Source organism: Panthera onca, chromosome E2, assembly GCF_046562875.1.
Source record: "Panthera onca isolate mPanOnc1 chromosome E2, mPanOnc1 haplotype 2, whole genome shotgun sequence".
Classification (NCBI taxonomy): Eukaryota; Metazoa; Chordata; class Mammalia; order Carnivora; family Felidae; genus Panthera; species Panthera onca.
In genome coordinates this window covers 54,271,598-54,292,536 of record NC_138353.1, presented here as the reverse complement: position 1 = coordinate 54,292,536, position 20,939 = coordinate 54,271,598, and the positions used below count along the sequence as shown (strand labels likewise).

Sequence of the window (20,939 nt, the reverse complement as noted above, 5' to 3'; positions counted from 1 at the left end):
TTAGGCTTTGTGCTGAGAATCCCGGCTTGGGATTCTCTCTCTCTGTCCTTCTTGTGCCCTCTCTTTTTCTCTCAAAATAAGTAAATACACTTAAACACTAAACAAATAAAAAATAAAAGGCAATTTCAGCCATAACAATGAAGAGTTCCAGGAAAATGTTTTCTTTTAGTCACAAATAAAACAGACCTAATTGCCTGATAGTATTAAGTACCATTTTTTGGTTATCTTTAACATAATCAAAAGGAGAGCACTGACTTATTTTGTTTTTATCCTGCTAAGTTAGAAGAGAGAAAAGGAAAACAAGGAAAGGTAAAAGTTTGATCAACATAGCACACAGCATCCTTAAGTAAGTAAACCACATTCAGGTTTCCATTTCAAGTAATGGGAACAGCAGTAGACATAGTGAAACTTTATGAGCTCCGACACTGACTTACTGAATATTCTTTGCAGCTTAAGCAAGTTTACAGTGCCCAGTGATAATTTTAGGTTGCTAATATAAGTACACGCAGCGAGAGCAAACACCTCTATCATTTTTCCCAGTTGGTGCAGGAAAAGGGAGGTATTCAAATACTACCACCTTCTGACGGTGAATAAACAGCAAAGGTGAAAACCTAAAGGAAACAGGTAAATCTTCCCTGCTCCTCAGTAGAAAGAAACCATCCTTTAATGGCCATGGCACTGCTGAGCTGTATCTCTGCACCTTTATCAAGAAAGTACCCAAAGTATCTTGGATGACTGTCTCCCTGTATGTATAATTGTTAGTTTTTAATTATTAAAAATTAATTTGACTCTCTGCTTAGGAAATAAAAAGGAATGAGTAAATGAGTAATAATTACATAGATTTACTCTTTTGTTTTGAAGATATTCTCATACATTACCTGTGATGATCAAAATAACAGCCAGAGCTAAGAAGGACAGACCCGTAACTACCACCATTTCACAAAAAAAGGTGGCGGAGAGGATAAGACACATAAAGAGCTGGGAAGTCATTTAAGATTTTCACATTTTCGGGTTCATTCTTCAGTTCTTTAGTTCATGTTACTACAAAGATACTTAAATTGGAATCGGGGTGGTGAGGAGGGAAGATCGATGAGCTAAAGGAGGGGGGAAGCAAGGAAAAATGGCAGTCCTAGAGTGAAAGTACATCAGTGATTGTAATCTCAAAGAGATGGGCAGTTTATTCTCTCTCCTGTCCTTTCCCAAAGACACACACTTGCCTTATTAGGCTCACTCTGAGTTTTCTTAAAGAGCAGAACATTATGGCAACTTACTCTTGCTATTTAGAATACAGAACCATTTCAACCCTCGTTTCTATTACAATGCTGCCAGAAATAACAGGCATCGAATGGCCCTCCATAGAGTAAATCAACAGAATTTAACTTTTCTGATCTCCTATTCCTTTTGAATGGTTTTGGTCTTAATAGGTCAGTTTAATAAAAAGTTTTGAATAATGCTTGCTGATAATTAAAACTCAAGAAATGGAACAGGTTACCCAAGAAGTATTAAAAATTTTGTTTTTATCACCTCAAAAATTTTATTATCACCTCTCAGAGTTTAAAGAAGTTGAAGTGTTAAGTTTTAAGAAAGAAACTGCTAGAGGGCTCTCTGTATAGGTGTGCCAGTATGAAAATTAGGCAGGTATTTCAGATAAGCTCTCAGCAAATCAGAATTCCTGAATTTTTCTGGATTTCTCCAATTTTTCTGGGGCTAAAATACCAGCACTGTTCACCTTCAGTTTTAAAAATTATGCTAATTGTAACTGGCTTCACTACTGCTTAGCAATCACTGTATTGTTTCAGACCCAGTCACACATCTGCCTTCCTCACTTTACATCCAGATTAAATTTTCTTCCCTGCAAATGGCTTTACTACTCACCACCTACCTCCATCAGTGTTTTCCCTTTCTCTGTTGTTTTCCCTTTTAAATGGACTATTTTTCAGAGTAGATTTAGGTTCGCAGCAAAATTAAATAGAAAATACAGTTTTCAAAGATGTCCTGCCTCCATCTTTCTGTTTTTGAAACCTTCCTTTGCTGACCCTGGGATCTTACTCTACTAGAGTTTGTGATATCTTGATTCAGTCTATATTGGCTTTTTGTAAGCATGACTAGCTAAACACACTTTTTCCTTAATGTCTCTACTGAGTCACCCTATCAGGTTTTTACCTGCTAAACTTCAACAGTGATTACTGCTAGCCTATTTCAAATGGGGATGCAGGCACTGTTCTGAAGGAAATCAGTTACCAGATCTTCCAACTTCCACGTGTTTATGAGAATGTGCTTACAGTCAAGTTTAATTAAGAGTGGGGCACCTGGGCGGCTCAGTCATTGGGCATCTGACTCCGACTCAGGTCGTGATCTCATGGTTCATGAGTTTGAGCCCTGCATCAGGTTCTGTGCTGACAGCTCAGAGCCTGGAGCCTGCTTCAGATGCTGTGTCCCTCTCTAGCTCTGCCCCTCTCTTGCTCATGCTCTTTTCTTTCTCTCTCTCTCTCTCAAGAATAAATAAAACGTTAAAAATTAAAAAAAGTCATTTAGTAAAATACTTAGTTTAAATGTTTGGTATACTTCCCAGAAACAGAAAGTAGCTTTAATGATGGGGTAACAAATCCTTCTGCTAGTCAGGTGATTTCAAATTTTGTTCAAAAGAAGTGAAGACCTAACCAAACTGTCAGCTGATCATTACATGTTTTTTGTTGGTGAATAATTATGTGATTTCTGTGTGTAAAGAAGTTAAAAAAAACTTTGGGGGAAACTGGTGTAACAAAACCTCTTTCATATGCATCTTCAAATGAACAAGGTATCTCAGGTTACATATATTTAAAAGGGGGGGGGGGGGGGGTGGGCACTTGGGTGGCTCAGTCGGTTGAGCGCCCAACTTCAGCTCAGGTCATGGTCTCATGGTTTATGGGTTTGAGCCCCAGGTCGGACTCAGTGCTGACAGCTCAGAGCCTGGAGCTTCCTTTGGATTCTGTGTCTCCGTCTCTCTCTGCCTCTCCTCCCGTGCAGTTCTGCCTCTCTCTCTCAAAAATAAACATTAAAAAATTAAATAAAATTGGGGATGAATCTCATTCTAGCAGTATGTGATATTTATGCACAGATACATGAATTGGGGCTAGGGGAGGAACAGCCCCACCCATTTCACTCTGATACACTTCCAGTAATGTTTAGTATTTATCAACACGTAATACATTCCTACTGTCTGTCAGATGAGTAGGAATGGAGAGAATTCTCAATCCGGAAAAACAAGGAACTGTTTCAGCCTTATGGTCTTATGAAAAAATTTAAGTTTGATTTTCAAATTATTCTTTTATTGAACAGGAAAATGACAAGACTACTTACTCAGTGAATCTTTGACCATAAATGTCAGAATAAAGTTCTGTGTAGTAAGAATAAAAATACAAATATGAATAAATAGAAAAAGGAAGAATTTACATCTTTTAATTCGTTTATATTTTTAAGTATTGGTGGGTATCAAACTCATTAAATTTACATTTCTTTCAATACTTTTCAAAAAGTGGTGTAACTTTTTAATGTTTATTTTTGACAGCGAGCATGAGCGGCGGAGGGGGAGAGAGAAAGTGACAGGATCCAAGCAAACGCCACACCCCACACCGTCAAGTGCAGAGCCTGATGCGGGGCTCAAACTCACCAACTGTGATACCATTACCTGAGCCACCCAGGTGCCTCTGAAGTTACGCAGTTTTGTACAATTGTTTTAGGCATACCATTTACTTCCAGGTTGTGATATACAACAAGATCCAAATATGCATATTGTAGGTAAAGAAATGATACCCAAAAAAGTCGTATCTAGAAAAGTATTTGTTGTAACATCCTAGAGCAATGTTACACAAGTCTTTCCATAGGCTCCCTAGACTTTCTAATACGGTATGTTCGGTGCAAAAGCAGTAATACAAAGCCATCTCTCCAAATGCCTCTTAATCACAGTGCTGTGAAAGACATTCTAATGCATTTATACAAGACAAACATTCACACTTGAAAAAACTAGAAAGCAGACAAGCTTTGGAATCAGACTTGAGCTGAGTCCAGACACAGGTTCCCAGCCTTGGCTGCGCCTTGAGGTGCCCAAAAGTAACAGGACCAAAGGGAGAGGAGGAGGGGGTGGCTAGCCTTCCACTGTTCCAGTTCCTCATCTGACTTCGGGATGTGAGCACGGCCATTTCCCTTCGTTCGTTTACAAGATGCCCATGCCCGCCTCACAGCGCTGTACCGCGACAAGTCCAACGGGTGCTACCCTCGTGCCGCCGGTGGATTCAAACTAGCACCTACCCGTTGAGCAACTGGGGGCCAGAAAGTTAAGGATGAGGAGATTCCACTAGAAACTTGGCCCGCATCACCCTCCCGCAGTCGTTCTCCTGGAGAAGGGGCGGTCTGGGGACAGCTAGCAAAGCCGGGAACCTAAAGAGTGGCGGCCACGGATGCCGCTGAGCATCCGACAACGCGCAGGGCAGCCCCCGCCTCCCCCCAGCACCATCCCGCCCAGGCCAGCAGTGCGCGCCTGTGAGTGGAGGCCGGTCCTCGTTACTAACTCCAGCGTCCGGCGGGCATGAAGCCGCTGCGTCTACTTCCCTGACTCGCGCTCGGGCTCACACCTTACCTCAAACGCCGCCTCGGGCGCCCACCTCGGGCCAGGGATCCTCTCTCCCTTGGAAGGTGCGCAGCCGCGCAGAGCCTGCCGGGAGCACGTGCCCAGGGCCGTCAGCCAGCAGCGCCTCCCGCGCTCAGCTTTGTTACGCCAGCGGGCTTGGCGTCACTTCCGCCACAGACCCCGCGGGCCCCGCCCACCGCCCCGCTCCGCCCCCAGCGCGTCCGTAACCCGGGGCAACTGTCGCCCTCGCCCGCTGCGGGGGTACTTGGTTGTCCCGGAGCCTTCCATCCTGTGGGCCCCACAGAAGGGTGTGAGCGGCCGCGGCCGCTTCCCCGCCTCCCGGCCAAGGCCCCGGACCACTGCACGGGCGGCGGAGCGAGAGGCCCTGCCCAGTTCGAAAGGAAGCTGCGCACCGAGGCCGGGAGGCAAAAGGGGGAGGTAGTGTGGGCCGGGGGAGGGGCTGGAATAAGAGTGGGAGGGGCCTAGGGGGGCGGTGAGTATGTGGGTGGGGCGGTGGGAGGAGCCGCAGAGAGGGCGGAGCCCTGTGGGGGAGAGGCAAAGGGAGGAAGGGGAGGGGCTCGTGGGCAAGGGGGGACGTTTTGCTGGAGAGGACAACTCTTGAAAGAAGAGTAGGCATCTTTTGTGACACGGTAGGAGCTGCTGGATGCTGGAGGAAGAGAAGGAGCTACCTAAGGAACAAAGAAGGATCTTGGAAGAAGGGAAGGAGGCTGGGGGAAGGGGAGGGGCTATTCTAGTAAAGAGAAGAGTCCGCTGTGAAACGCCTAGGCTTTAAGAGCAACAGGTGGATTGGGTATATTTGATGACTTGTGCTTTCGTGTAGACTTGTAAACTGGGTGATACCCAGAAGACAGGCGTTGCTTTACTCTTTTATCCCCGGAGTTAGGCATCTAATAGGCACTGAATGAGTGAATGGGTGGAAAGAGCGGAAAGCTGGGAGACTGGGACTGCAGTAAAAAAGGTCTGATCTGGAGGGATGGTTCCCCTAGGAATCATTCTATGCATCATCAAAGCTGCTGTGCTCTGTGGACGCATAGTAAGTATAAGGCACAGATAATTAACATGGAGAGATAAGATTTATACTCTTGAAAACGTGAACAAATTGTGCGAGCGGTGCATGTGCTTCGCTTTGAGGCAAAGATTCAACTCCCCGCCAAGTTGTGTTCTAAAACTGTAAATTAGATTGAAGTCTTCAAATCATTTTCCTTTAGAAACTTTATTACCAGTGATCAGCATGCCCAAGCCAATCTTCAAGACGTATTTAACGACTTCATATGCCTGAAGCTTAGCTCTGTATTAAGAAACTTCACTTCTACCACGCCTCACAGTGTTTCTATTCATTGATTTCTTCTTTCGATACACTGTTAAGGATCCACAGAACATCCATTCAGAATTCCAGCTGAGGCTGCCAGGAAACCATCTTTCTCTCCTGGCTGAAATTCTGACATAGATTGAAAATTCCTTTAAACCTGAAACTTCCAGGAAGATGGAGGTGGGCGTAGGGCATGGTGTAGAGCCAAGGTGGTGGCAAGGAGTTTTGAGGGATTATAGCTTGCTTTTGACTTAAACCCCCGGCCAGGGCTTTTCACCTCCTCTCCTGGCCCATCAACATTCCCCTCACCGTTAATTGCCTGGGAATGTGTCAGCCAGGTGTAGGAATCTAGAGTAAGGATTTGGAATCTTTTTATATAAGCCATGGCAAATAGGTGGCGCACATGCTACCTCTCTTTATTCCCTGGCTGACATCGTTAATCAACCACACACCCCTTCCCTCCAGTGTCCAAGTCTTATCATCCTTCTCAACACAACCTTCCAGTTGTATTGGAACTGTTTGGAACTGACAATCATCCCTAACATAGACAATAAATTTTTTAAAAATTAATGTTTGTTTTTCAGAGAGACAGAGGGTGAGCAGGGGAGAGGAAGAGAGAGAGGGAGACACAGAATCCAAAGCAGGTTCCAGGCTCTGAGCTGTTGGCACAGAGCCTGACTTGGGACTCACACTCATGGACTGCCAGATCATGACCTGAGCCGAAGTCAGGCACTTAACCAACTGAGCCACCCAGACACCCCTAAATATTTTAAAAATAAATAGACATCAATGTAAATGTAAATTCCTCTAACGCCTGGTAAAATTCCTTTTTTTAAGAAATGGGTGCACCTGGGTGGCTCAGTCGGTGAAGTGTCCAAGTCTTGTTTTTGGCTCAGGTCATGATCTCACAGACATGAAATCGAACCCTGCATTGGGCTCCAGGCTCAGCATGGAGCCTGTTTGGGATTCTCTCCCCCCCACTCCCTCTGCCTCTCATCTGCCACCCCTCGTCACGCTCATGCACGGGCTCTCCCTCTCTCTCAAAAATAAATAAATAACCTAAAAGAAAAAAGATTGCCTAAATTGATAGATCAAGAATGCTGTAGATGAGATTTATACATGTAGGCCAGATAATAGCGAGGTGAATTTACAGCTGGTTGGTACTTAATAAACGTCCAAGTACAAGGCATATCCACATGGCATTGTCCTTTACCTTCTCCTCACCAGCATTTTATCAATGACTTAAATAAAGAGGACGTATGCCCCTCAAATTAATAGAGTGTTAAAGTGGAAAGGAATGGCCAAACTATGGGGTGTCACAGTCAGATTCACTGTTATCTAAGCAGGTTGGATTGGTGGTCCAACATGGAGAAAATTTTAGAAGGATCAGATCCATTTAGAGGTCTATATCTAGCAAAAAAAAAAAAAAAAAAAAAAAAAAAAAAAAAAAAAAAGAAGAAGAAGAAAAGAAAAGAAAAAAGAAAACAATTCAAAAAGAAAATTAACGGCATGTATGTGGAGTGAAGAAGACAGGGATTATTAACAATTCATGTGGGGGAAAAAATGTAGAAGTTATAGTTGACCCCAAGCTCAGTGTTAATCAAGATTGTGATATAGCTTAAAAAAAATGCAGCAATCTTTGTTCAATTAGTAGGTGTGGATTTTAGAGCAGAGAGAGTCAGATTTCAAACTAGACATTTCTCACCAGACCACATTTGAAATATTTTTCAAATACTCATTTGAAAGGTACTATATTTCCTCATTTCCCGGTACTATATTTTAAAGACATTGACAGGCAATGGGGCGTTCTTAAGATGAGGGAATTTGAGATTCCCATCTGAAGAAATAATAGCTGTCTTCAGTTATTTTCAGGATTATCAGATGTTGCTTTTGGGAGCAACACCAGGAACTGAGAGGCATAATTTTCAGGCTTGCAGATGTCTTGTTTTGAGAACATTCTAATCTTTAGAGCTACCAGTGGAATGAAAAAAGATGCTTTTAAAGTAATGAGCTCTCCGTTATAGGAATGTAAAGCTCCATGGAAGTGAGGAAAGTGGAATAGCATGACCTATTGATTTACCTCACATCTGTAAACTAGCCATAATTTTACTCTCAGAAAATATGACTCTTACAGCCATGCAAATCTTTACATTTCAACATCAAAGTAAGAGTGCATACAATTTGTAAGAAATCACATAGCCACTCTTTTAGCTGATCTTTAATTGCTTCTTGTACGTTTCTTTTCTTTTAAAAAAATTTTTTAATGTGTATTTATTTTTGAGAGAGAGAGAGAGACAGAGTGTGAGAGGAGGAGGGGCAGAGAGAGAGGGAGACACAGAATCCGAAGCAAGCTCCAGGATCTGAGCTGTCATCACAGAGCCCAATGCAGGGCTCGAACTCACAAACCATGAGAATCATGACGTGAGCCGAAGTTGGACGCTTAACCAACTGAGCCACCCAGGCACCCCACTTCTTGTACATTTCTATTTGTTATCTCTTACATGAGCTGGAAGACAAGAATGGGCAATACAACTTGAAGGCACGATTATTGGAGAAAAATTTAACACTAAGACTGTTCTCTCCACTGACTTTTTTTTTTTTTTCTAATTAGAAAAGACCACCAACATTCTGTTTTAGTAGTGGGGCATCCTGACCCAGCTTGAACATCCGTGTCTCAGAGGAGCATCGCAATCTGGTATGCAGTAATCTGACCATTTGACTAAGGATACTGTGGTTACTGACTTCAAGATGATTCTTCACTTTTGGTCACAAGGAGCCAATATTGTTCCCGTGATCCTCCATGAAAGGGGTCACGTACTCACAAAATGCGGTATTTATAACAAACATGTAAAGTGCTTACAACAACGCCTGGCGCGTAAAAAGAGCTATGTAACAGCTTATTTTTATTATTTAATATTACCGTCACCTGGGTTTCTTTTGGCGCTTTGGAATATGATGTGACTGGCACTTCTGGTACCCTCACTGGGTCCGACTTCCACTGACTCCAGAACAGGGCCTTCCCCGATACCGCCTCTTTGGCCCCCGCTGTTCCTTTGTCTCGATATAGACATACGTGGAGATAATCTTGTCCTCCTCTCAGATTTCACAGTTCCTCATGACCTCCAACAAATAGTCGGAAGAGCTGGAGATGGTTAACCTGAGAGAGAGAAGAGCACGTGCAGCCTTTTCACAGGGCTGTTGGAAAGCTGAGGCATCGGGCAGCCTTCGGATCGATGACTCTTCAGCCTTTTGTAGCCACAGACGGCTTTGTGACACTGATGCGGGCCCCTTCCTGGAAGAGTGCTTGAGCATCTTCAGAGGTGTCCTAGACCTCGTGAAGCCCACCCATGGCTGGGAAGGCTTTCCCTCACAGAGCCGTGCTCTGGAGCACAAAATGAGGATGCCAAGTAGAGGATATTGAGGGGGCAGGGAAACCAGTGCTGGTTCCATATAAGGAAGATCTTCCTCAGAGCCCTGCTGCGTTGTACGTCGCCCAGGGTGGTTTTTACGATAGTGATGGCCAGACTTGGCCCAGTCCAATTAGAATCAGGATCTCTGTGGGCAGGATGTGGGCCTGATGATTCCAAGGTGCTGCCAACTTTGAGAACCAGTAAATTAGAGCTCTTTGCCATTGAACAGACTTTCTAAGTAGTGAGCACCTCGCCAGCAGAGATACTTCAAGCACAGAACTTTTTTTTCTTATTGATTTGAACATTCTAACGATACTTAATGTCTCCTGAACAATATCTCTTTTCTCTATTAACCTCACGCGTACAGTTATCGTTTAAATATGTGGCTTTGCTTTGGAATCTGCTTTTTTCCTTCCGAACTGCATACTTGTTAAGTCCTTTGGGTTGTGAGGCATAAATGTATTTGTAATTCAGAAGAGAACAGGACCGAGTCCGGAGCTTCTTTGGCCTGAGCCGTGCCTGAAGTGGAATTTTACAAGATGAAAGGACCGGGCTGGTTTGCACAGTCTGGCCCTTAATCATGCTTCTGTTTCTAATGAGAATAGCACTCCTGGTTTTCAGTCACTTCTTTTTCCCTTTTTTTTCCTCCCCCTTCAGATTTCATTCATTTCCTCTGATGTCTCACTGGAAAAGATCAGGATGTCCAAAGATATCTGACCTTCCGTAGGTAAATGGAACTTTATTAGCATCAAAATGCCACTTTAAGACTATATGAAAAAGCCAAAATGGTAATTAAACAGATATTGTTATACGAAGTTACCTCAACAGAAAATGTTACAAGTGGGCTTCTGGCGGGGATCGCGTCAGGGTGAGAGAAAGCAACGTGTGTCATCCCAGTGGCCTCTGTGTCATTATAAGCAAGGAAAGCTCAAGAAGGCGCTGGCTGTCCCTCAGCATTCAGCTGGACCATTGGAGGTCCCCAGGCTCTGAGTTTCATCTCTGCCGCTTGCGGGGTCCCCAGGAGGAGCATCTGTCTGTAGGAAGGTAGTATAAGCACACCCGTCTTCTAGATGAGCAAACAGACCCAGAAAGGTAATTGGCCCAAGGTCGTGCAGCTAGCAATAAGATTGGAACCCTGGCTGTTTGGCAACCAGATCTGTGCTCCTGATCAGGACGATGACTTTCCTAACTCTTTGACTGGGTTACCAATGCCAAGTTCCGTTTTTCAACCTGAGAAAACATCAGTTAAGGATAGACAGCATCACCCTCAGCATCACTGCCGCCACCGCCGTCACCACCACGCGGGGTACTAGTGTGCACGGGGGCTGCCATGACATGGCATCACCACAGACCGAGCGGCTTGAATGACAGAAATCACTGCCTCACAGTCCCGGAAGCCGGAAGTCCAAAATCAAGGTATCGACGGAGTTGGTTCCTTCCAAGGGCCGTGAGGGAAGGATCTGCTCCAGGACCCCCTCCGTGGCTTGCAGTCTTCAACCTGGGCCTCCTCACACGGCCTCCCTCTCTGCGTGTCTGTGTCCAGATCACCCTTTTCGTAAGAACACCAATCATCCAGGGTAGATTAGGGTAGATGAGTGAGCAGACTGACTTAGTCTAGACCACATGCTGCCTAGCCTCTGCCTGGTGTCCAGAGTTGCCGTAGGGAAAGAAGAGGCTGGGCTGCACGCGGGCTCAACACATTTCCCATGGTGTTAGCACAGTAGCATCTGGACTGTTTTGAAGTGGAGGGTAGGGGTGCTTGACCCTATATTCCTTGCTGTGCTCTATGCCATGATCCGGGATAGAGACTGAGCTAACATCTCCCTGTCTGCTTTTCCTCGATCCCAACTTTGGTCTTTCATTAAACCCATTAGTCTTTCGAATTGGCCATATGTTTTATAATATCGATAGCTGGCAATGGATGCTTTTGTAATATTTCTTCTCGGTCTCTTCATGAATGTGTCTTGACGTTATTTCGCCCGAGTTGTCGAGTTGATTTTTCAGAAACCAGTATTAAAAACTAAGTTCAGCCCTCATTTCATGCTGCAGGAAGAAGATGTTAAAAACCTTCAGCAACTATCACGGTGATGGATCTCTGTCAGGAAAATGAGGCTGAGTTAGAAAATAGTGAAAACGATGAGACGGAATTAACCTATACTTGCCCAGATGAAAGAAGCGAGAAGAATCACGTTTGTTGTCTTCTCAACATCAGCGACATTACGCTTGAACAAGATGAAAAAGCCCGTGACTTTGTCATCGGAACTGGATGGGAAGAAGCCGTGAGTATCTTCTTCACTGAGGTGTCTCACACGCCTGTGTTTGGTGCAGGCCTTTCGCTTTTTTCAAAAATAGTTATTACCCAAAAAATCGATAAATGATCAAGACAGGAAGTTTAGGAATAGAGGTACAATATAAATAATGATAAGAGCGGTACCTTTTATTCGGTGTTTGTGGCCAGTTAGTACTGGCCAGCACAGGACTCAGTGCTTTACACACATCAGTTCATTCAACCTGCCCTATGAGGCAGGTATTGGGACAAGGACAGTGAGGCACCCAAAATGTGAAAGAGTGTGCCGGTGGCCAAGGCAGGGCTTGAATCCAGCTCTTCTGGGCTCCAGACCCCAAGCCCTTAACTGCTGGGCTAAGCTCCCCAAGAGACGTGAGATTTCTGTCCTAGTGGTTCCACTCAGAACTCCGTGGGTTTATTCTTAAACTATTCTTAGAATCAATACTAGAATCCTAAATTTAGAACTGTAAGGATGTCACATTGGAAAAGATTAGGATGTCCAAAGATATCTGACCTTCCATAGGTAAACGGAACTTTATTAGCATCAAGTTCAGTGATTCCTAGGTGATGCTTGGCAATGTCCCACAAATACGGATGAGGGGAAGGGGGCGCTACTGGCATCTACTGGGCTGAGGCCAGGCGTGCTGCTCCATATCCTGTAGTGCCCCGGACAGCCCCTGCCACAGGGAATGGCCCGGCTCTGTGTTCGTTCAGGAGTGCCATCACAGAATACCACACACAGGGGAGCTCACGCAACAGACATTTCTTTGTCACAGTTATGGACGGTGGGCATCCAGGATCCGGGTGCCAGCATGGCTGGGTTCTGGGCAGGGAGCCTCTTCCCGGTTTTGTGCTCACATGGCCCTCCTTGGTGGTGCAAGCAGAGAGGGACCCCTTATCGCCTCTTCGTCTTATAAGGGCACTAATCCGATTATGAGGGCCCCACCGTCTTGACTTCATCAGCCCTAGTTACTTCCCAAAGGCCCCACCTCCAAATTCCATCACTTTGGGGACTCGGGCTTCAACACAGGAATTTGGGGAAACACAATCATGCAATCCATAGCACGCCCTAAATGTCAGAAGTGCTGAGGTTGAGAGACCCTGATCTAATTATGACTATGGAAATGGAGGCCAAGACACGGCAGAGCAACTCCCCCAGCCCACTTGGCGGTTGATGGAGCCGTGTCTGCAGGACCCTTGTCTTGTGCTCTCTCTGCGGCACCACCCACCCCTGCCTTGCTCCCGCCAGATCAGTCAGTGTTACAGACAGTTCTACCTGAGGATCTGACTTTCCAAGTTTAGAAGGTTCTGTTCACCCCTGGAAAGTAACAACTTTGCAATGTGTACATATCCAAAGGCTGTTCAGAATTCAAGAATTTTCTTGAAAGAAATGCCGCACGTGCCCCGTGCTCAGAGTATGTTTGCCGCTCACGGTCTGTCGAGGATGATCGTGCCACACCATCTCCTTCCACTTAACCACCTGCTGCCCTTCACTCTCTCCGGCCACCCAGCCCTGCCCGGCTCCTTGGGCGGCCTTATCTCAGCAGGTGTGACAGAGACCTGTCCTGCACTGGCTTGTGGCCCTTTGGTACTTCCTGTGCTGGTGCCGGGGGCCTGGCTGCCAGCACATGAATGAGGACGGAGAGCACTCTGCTGGCAGCGATTTATGAGCGGTTCCTGTGTGTAGAACCAAGGGATCTCACAGCATGGGGGGCCTCGGGACTGTTCACTTCTGGCCCAAACCGGCCCAACACAAGGGGCCTTTCCTGTCACTATGTTGGTCTCTCCCTATTGGAGCCCTGGGGGCACCCACACCACTTGGGAGCTCTGTGGGGACTCCGGAGGGAGGCACAGTCACCTTGCAATTGCAGCTTGGCTCTTGATCCTGGCAGAAATCTGGACCTTTGTGCCAACACTTAGCCTACTTGTGACAGCCTACCTGTGAGGATCAAAAGAGCCAGGTGTCATTGACCCCCATCTCTGGACTTGGATCCCCTTTCAGGCCACCTGAACACCCTGGAGATACAAATGCTTTGTACCAGCCTCAGCCCAAGGCTCACGTGGGGTGCTTTTTTAAAACCCCCTGCCCAAGTCCATCTTTTGAGTATGGGTTTAGTGTGTTGGGGTGAAGCTCAGGGATCTGGAGTTTACGCAGCAGCTCTGGTGACTTAGGGTCAAGGAGGTGGAGGACATTTGCTGACTCATCAGGCACACCTGTTTAGTAGATGAGACAGAACATCCGTAAACATCCGTAGAAAGATTAAAGTTCCAGATTACTCTGGGATGGTGACCTGAGCCAAAACCAAGAATGGGATGCTTAACTGACTGAGCCACCCAGGTGCCCCATAAATACAAACAGTTCTGATTTGAAGAGCTCTGGCTTTATTTTAATGTGCATCTGAAAAAGTATATAGCCAGCACATCGAGATGCCCACGTATGGTATTTTTGCCTAGTATTTGAGTATTAAACCCCATTGCTAGGGTTTCAGATTAACAAATACTCCTACAAATGCTATTACCAATACTATCACTTAGTATGAGGCTAAAATAGAGTGACAATTTTTAAAAGGTGGTGAGTCAGTTTTAAGAAAAGTATCAGGTCAAATAGGACGGCCCAAATAGGGATGTGTCCAGAGCTGGGGCAGCTAGATTTGAGCAGCTCGGCCGGGAGTAACATGCTGCTGTATTTGCAGGTACAAGGCTGGGGAAGGACATCTCCAACCGCCTGCATCTGGTCCAGGAAGAAGCTTAAAAAGGCGAGGGTGAGAGAAAGTACCAGCAGCTGCTTACTCTGTGTCAGTCTCTCCCAAGGGAGTTCTGAGGCCGGGCCTCAGTCGGAGGTGGGGAAGCTGGGGTCCGTGGGTCCGGAGAAGGCTCGAGGCAGCCCCTCCCAGACTCAGGGGACCCGCCAAGGCCCCACCACTGCCTCCAGGGAGATTAGCAAGGTCTGCTTTCCCACTTCCAGTCAGGGAGAGAAAAAAAGTCTGCAAATAAAGGAGTTTATTTGGTGCAAGGAAGACTGGGCCACCCCTGAGGCTATTAGGGGCAAGGGCCCGGGCCAAGGTCCCTCCATCTCAGACTCCTTGACTTCCAGGGCCCTTTTAGTCCTACCTCCCCTGAAGGCTTCACCCCCATACGGCTTGGATGTTCTGGGTAAGAAGAGTAAGAACTTTTTCTTGCAGCCAGAAGAGAAGGTGCTGAGTGTGGAAAAGGATGAGTGTGTGGCTTGTGCATGTGGACTGAAAAGGGTTGACGGGAAAGGTGAAAAGAGACCTGTTGAGCTGGCCAAGCACCCTAAGGTCAATGACACATTGCCTTTCCCTCCCCGGGCGGCCCCCGCACCCCTGCTGGCGGATCACGAGAGGGGCTGCCTGCACTGGTCCCTCCTGCCTGAGAAACACCTGGTGTGCCCTCCCAATCCCGGCAACGTGTGCTGTCTGGCCACCGTGCAGCTTTTGCAGAAACAGGGGGCGCAAAACTACAAAGCCAAATTCAAAGCCAGGGAGCCAAGACCTGCCGTGAACACCCAAAAGCTCGTTCTCACAGAGGCCAAGCAGGAAAACAGGTCCAAAACGTTGGAGACCAAAGTGTTCCCGAAAACTCTCTTGCCCTCCCTCACAGTGAGCAGAGTTGTTATTCCTGTCTCCACTCACAGACTCCTCTGAGTTGCCACAATAGAATTCCCTGGGAATGACCACTGTTTGAAGTTCATTCATCCTCTCCCTGTCTCTCTCCCGCCCCGTCCCATCCTTCTTTTCTGCCGTACTCTTTCCTCCCACCCTCCCTTCCCCTGTCCTTTTTTTGGTAGTAGAACCAGGGGAAATTGAACCTCACTCTATGGGTTCTGAGTTATTCTCAAAGCTCCCATATGTATGTGTCACCTGCTTCTGCTGCCTGGCCACTTACAAAACGCAAACGGGTAATGCCATTGTTGCCTCTGCCTGCCTCGTCTCTCTACTCCCCGCTGGAAGCCATGTGGATGGCGGGGACTCTGAAGGGCCGTCCCTCAGTGATGCCCATGTCAGCCCTGAGCCAACTGGCAGGGGCTCTCTCCTCCCCACCCCAATGCCTTAAGCTTAGTGTAAGGGCTTGTTTAGACCACATTATTTCCTGATCTTTTGAACCAGGCAGATATCGATTTGTTGCTTCATTTTCTCTTGCAACAAAGATCTGGAACATTGCTTTAATAGATAACTCCAGCCTATGTCCAAATGAATATCCTTGTGTCCAAGGTGTCCTAACCTTACATCCATGGATATACCATATCCACGACATGCTGCGTGTGCCAGGGTTTCATATACTTATAGCCTCGTGCTAGTCTCCACGTCTGGAAAAGTTTTAGCCACAGGTCTATAAAGTCCATCTTGGGAAGCAGGTTAAGAATAATTTTTTTTTTAAATGTTGCTGTGATTATTATTGCCACCCTTCAAGCTTCCTCCAGCCTTACCTTCGTCTAATATTTGGGAACTGTACAACTCCAGACAGACACGGAATAGGGATGTTACTTTCTCCCTTCCCCTGTCCTCCTTCTTCCCTCATTTTACCCCAATGCATATTTCCCAAAGTTGTATATAAATTAAACATTTGTAAATGAGTTATATTTTAAGTGCCAAGTGACCATGCTATGTAGAGAAATGCTCTGAAAAACCATTTTGTAATATGAGTAACCACTTAGCTGCTCTGTAATTACGTAGTTTGCATTTGCTTAAGATAGGTTGTACTTGGAACTCTGGACTTCCTGTCCCCCCACATGATAGGTAGACAGAACATATGACTGTGTTTGTAAACATCTGCTTTGGTCTTTGTAATGTCTCTAGTTTAGGTGTTTGTTTCCTTTTCTGTTTCGTGGTTTTTGCAGAACACTGGACATGCAGAAATGGTTGTAGTACAGCGGTCATTAAAAGGTGTATTTTGCCTACAGAGATTGGACGCTTCTTTATACTTTAGAGGCAGTTTTTAGGTGCTGCCCACCCCTTCCCTGAGTGAAGAAACCATTTGGATTCTGCCCCCAGGAAGCCACTCTGGTTTCCCACTGTGTCTGGACCGTGGTGGTGTTGGACCCGATGTTGTGTGAGGGCCCTCCGGCTCTGGCCCCTGCCCACCTAAGTCAGTGGGTCTGCAAACCCCCTCTTTTCAAGAGCAGGATGAGGACTAAGCTCAGTACACGTAAAACAGGCGAGAGTGTCTCGGGAGGGAAGCCTCTACCAGCGCAGGTGAGGGACAGAGCCTCGCCCAGTCAGCCCAGAGGTGTTTACATTTTGAGATCTCGAGGCAGTCTGAAAACACTGATCTAAGTTAAAACAGAATATTTTTTTCCTAAGAAAAATTCTTTTGCTGAGATAAGGGTTATAAATTCTATAGATTTGGGGGTAAACATAATAATTTAAAATTAAGAGGAGGGCAGGTCTCAACAAAGGAAGGGCCCAAATTCAAAGATTTGTAGTATCCTTCCTTTTAAGCAAATAATTAGTTTGGCCAACAAAATACTGACTAGGAGACTCCTCTGTGAATAGATAGGCATGTTTTGCATTTGGCATCTCTTTAGGTAATTTTTCAATTAACCTGATTAAACTCCTCTGGGACCTTATTTGCATTAGCCTGGGCTTAGCTTGTTTTCTGTGGAGAAAAAATCACTCCAGGTTTCGCCTGTTTCCATTCAGATTAAATCAGGACATCCAGACTGGTCTTTGATGTCCAAGTCTAATGTTTGTTTATTTTTGAGAGAGACAGAGCATGAGCGGGGGAGGGTCAGAGAGAGGGAGATACAGAATCAAAGCAGGCTCCAGCCTCCCAGCTGTCAGCACAGAGCCCAATGCGGGGCTCGAACCAACAAACTGCAAGATCATGACCTGAGCCCAAGTCGGATGCTCAACTGACTGAGCCACCCGGGTGCCCCCATGTCCAAGTCTAGATAAAGGCTAAATGTTTAATAGAATGCAGTCCCGATTAGGGTCCTAGGTCACCAACAAAACTTTCAGGGGGAAATCCCACCATTTAAGGGAGTTAAGCATGTTAACATGGGCTCAGTTGGGTTTTGGATCCTCTAGTCTTCTCTAAACCAAGCACAGAGCGGGGCTGTGTTTCATTTCTTGTTGTATTAGTTTGGGATGTGTCATTAACAAGACTTTCCAAACTCCTATTTTTCTCGAAACCTTATAAATCACCTGATGGAACTGTGGCAGCACCTGACCCAGGGCTCCTGCAGGGCCCGAGGTCACCTTCTGGATGAGGCCAGGCTGAGGCCTGGGGGTGCTGCTGAGGGTCTGGGTGAGGCCAAGGGAGGGGCTGGAGGGGTGGGAGACCTGGGCAGACAGATGTCCTGACAGAGAGATGAGGGGGTGGCACTTTTGAAGGGCAAAGGGAAGACTTTAAATCAGAAGGTCTGGCTACATTTGGACGAGTATGCGGGACTTTGGCTACTCAGGGAGACTTACCCTCATTTTTAGCTTTATTCTATTTATCCTTTGTATTATTGTGAAATTTACCCGTACTTCAAGCACCATGTTATGAAACTATTTGAACCCAGAATCACATTGGTTTTCACTCTCCCTCCCTCCAAGTTCAAGAGCTTCAGGACCTAGAGAGACCACAGAAGCCCAGCCTATCTCTCGGTGGGTACCCCCAGCTGGCCAAGAAGGCCAAGTTGCATAACTCGAGGCTTCACATCTGGGGCTCTTTGGGGTCCAGTGCTTGTGCCATCTTGGTGCTGCATTTGGGGGGTATTGAGAAGCAAGGTGGGGAATAAACTGAGGGGCTCCTATGGCGGTGACCAAGGGCATATCAGGGCTATCCCTGGTACCACAGGGAACACTCTCCCACTGTCTGCCAGGCTCATGGGACCCTGGTGCCAGGAGACCCTCAGTGCCACGCTCTTGCCGTCCAGACTACTCGGCCCGGAGTTCTATTAGCCACACGATGCAAGAATCCCCTTGAATTTACAAGGCACTGTTCTAAGAGTTCTAAGCCCCTTCTGGGTATCCGTCTCTTTATCCTGAGCAAATGCACGGGTGTCAAGGATCATCTTCTCCCACAACCCAAGGAGAAACCAATGAACAGAGTGTGTTCAGTCAGGTCAATTCCCAGGTATGGAATAGCTGGAGACCACATAAGGCAGGAAGAAGGCTGGAGAATGCCATTCCTTCCTCTAAGCTGGAAACAATTTCAGACACAGGACGTGGTGAAGAGGTAATGTACGTAAAACGCCAACAGAGATACGTGATTTTTCTGAATGTATTGATCAAATCAAATATAAATAAGTGGATCATTTCCCTTTAATGAATGACTGTCCTCTTAAAATTGTAGAGGGGTGCGTGGGTGGCTCAGGTGGTTAAGTGTTCGACTCTCGAGTTTGGCTCACGTCATGATCTCACAATTTGTGGGTTCGAGCCCTGCCCTGCATTGGACTCTGTGCTGACAGCACAGAGCCTGCTTGAGATTCTATCCTGCTCTCTCCCTCTCAAAATAAACTTAAAAAAAAAATTAGTGCCATTGTTCAGAAATCTTTACGTGTAAGCGATACTCCTAACATCCACTGCTCATGCTAAATCAGTGTGAATATTAAGAGGCTGCCAATACCGTGGATACCACTCCTTACTAGCCCCCGGCAAAACGTGGCACGTATATGTGAAAATAGTTCTTGTTCCTGATTTAGCTCAACCTACAGACATTTCTTCCCTGTGTATCTTTTAAAATCAAACTATTTGTCTGCTTATGAAAACTTCTACTGTTAACTTGAAAACATACTGTAAGCCAGTCATATTTTCAGCACTACAGGACTATTACCAATTTTATTTGTTTTAACGTGCATGTGTTCTGAAGAAAACTAGAAATCAGACATTTAATTTGGGATAAACACCACTAGTTCTGATACTGTTTATGACTCTGTAGGCTTAGTTTCTGTGCCTATTCACCCAACCCTCATGACTGATTTCTGTAATGTAACTTCAGGAAAATGGAATGTCAGAGAGCTACTTATTATGGTAGTTATTTAGAGATCACCAGGAAGGGAAGGATAAAAAGCTGTAAGCAAAAGCAGGAAGAAGATTCCAAGCTTGGAACAAGGTCTTATTGACATTATACCATGCTAATAAGCTCAGGGCTTTATGCAAAAAAAAAAAAAAAAAAAAAAAAAAAAAAATAATAATAATAATAATAAATAAAATAAAAAACCAAAACAAAAAAACCTTGTTCACATTGAAATGACATGTATAGTTTTGAGAATGATAAAGTCACGAAGGAGATACATTTTCCTTTCAAAGGTTTTTGTTTTTTCAAATATTTGACCATTTCGCAATAAACTAAAAAAGATATCACTTATTCTGTTTTGTTGTTTCTTTTTTGTAGCATCCTGACCTATAATATTAACCTGCTTTACAATCAAGTATCAAAAGTTAGTGGGAGGGGCCTTGGCAAAGTTTCTCCTATGCAACCATCACTACTTTGTGGACTTAGAACAAAGTTACAAATGTGTGTATTTTGTTATTAGTAAGGCAATATAAAACATAGAGGTTTTTTCCTCAAGCTTGTTGAAACAAATGAATGACTATCGGTACTCTTCCAGTTCAAGTACTATAGACAATGCTTTTATTTACTCACATGGTTTGGACATTTGCTCCTTTCAAACGTGCACGTTTTTAAGTGTACTGCAGGCACTTGGGTGTCTCAGTCGGTTAAGGGACTGGCTTGATTACGGCTCAGGTCACGATCTCATGGTTCATGAGCGTGAGCCCCACGTTGGCCTCTGCGCTGACAGTGTGGAGCCTGCTTGGAATTCCCTCTGCCCCTTCCCTGCTCGTGCTCTCTCAAAATAGTAGTGTTAGTTTGAGAACACTCATAAACTGGGAATCCCCTTCATCTTTAGCCTGCCTCTCCTAATACGTAAGCTAATACATCAGGGTGTCTGTTAACAGTGTTCATACAACGGAAAGACCTCTTTGGATTTAAACGCTGAAAAACAAGGGTATTTAGTTGACTACCTTCTTGGCCATAAGAACATTACACTAGCCAACATCTTGCTGAAGAAACTAGAGGGAAATTCCTGTCATCTGACAGTCTTTTAGATGATGGGAGTATGAAACCAAAAGACCGATCTGCTTTCCTAGCGACAGATCTGGTGACACTATAACGCACTTCCAATGGGAACACACACACGTATACTGTGAAATGTAAGGAAACTGAAACTGCATAAACACCTGAGACTTCTTCATCCCTAAATCCCCAAAGGTACAAGTTCCTCCTCCTCTTTCTTTAAAAGCCTTTGGAAGACCAGTGTGAGAAGCACTGCTTTAAATATACCAGATAGTAAAT

At 45.5% G+C, this 20,939-nt stretch overlaps 1 protein-coding gene and 1 long non-coding RNA gene across 11 annotated transcripts in view; one reads left to right on the top strand and one right to left on the bottom strand.

The window, feature by feature from the left end:
• Nucleotides 1-4,769, bottom strand: part of LOC132690102 (uncharacterized) — an 80,127-nt gene extending 75,358 nt beyond the window's left edge. The window contains exon 1 of one of the 3 annotated variants that reach the window (XR_009615243.3): nucleotides 4,616-4,769. This is a non-coding gene — a long non-coding RNA (uncharacterized LOC132690102). The remainder of the gene's footprint in view (nucleotides 1-4,615) is intronic. The other 2 variants (XR_009615245.3, XR_013552549.1) reach the window with 2 other exon arrangements.
• Nucleotides 4,770-4,842: 73 nt separating this feature from the next.
• On the top strand, nucleotides 4,843-15,327 carry CE2H16orf46 (chromosome E2 C16orf46 homolog). 8 transcript variants are annotated; one of them, XM_060650063.2, is made up of 5 exons: nucleotides 4,843-5,044; nucleotides 8,548-8,631; nucleotides 10,004-10,073; nucleotides 11,396-11,625; nucleotides 14,327-15,327. In XM_060650063.2, the coding sequence occupies exons 4-5, from the start codon at nucleotides 11,434-11,436 to the stop codon at nucleotides 15,296-15,298; spliced, it is 1,164 nt and encodes a 387-aa protein (XP_060506046.2). In that variant the 5' UTR covers nucleotides 4,843-5,044; nucleotides 8,548-8,631; nucleotides 10,004-10,073; nucleotides 11,396-11,433; the 3' UTR covers nucleotides 15,299-15,327. The 8 variants fall into 8 exon arrangements, with proteins under 8 accessions (XP_060506046.2, XP_060506047.2, XP_060506050.2 ...); XM_081791565.1 differs by lacking the exon at nucleotides 4,843-5,044 and adding an exon at nucleotides 5,199-5,256; XM_060650064.2 differs by lacking the exon at nucleotides 8,548-8,631.
• Nucleotides 15,328-20,939: the final 5,612 nt, after the last annotated feature.

What these genes read in the sequence shown, in the direction of transcription:
- CE2H16orf46 (XM_060650064.2), top strand. Translation starts at nt 11,434, where the DNA reads ATGGATCTCTGTCAGGAAAATGAGGCTGAGTTAGAAAATAGTGAAAAC. An exon ending in GAACTGGATGGGAAGAAGCC is followed by an intron (nt 11,626 to 14,326) that starts GTGAGTATCTTC and finishes CTGTATTTGCAG; the next exon opens with GTACAAGGCTGGGGAAGGAC.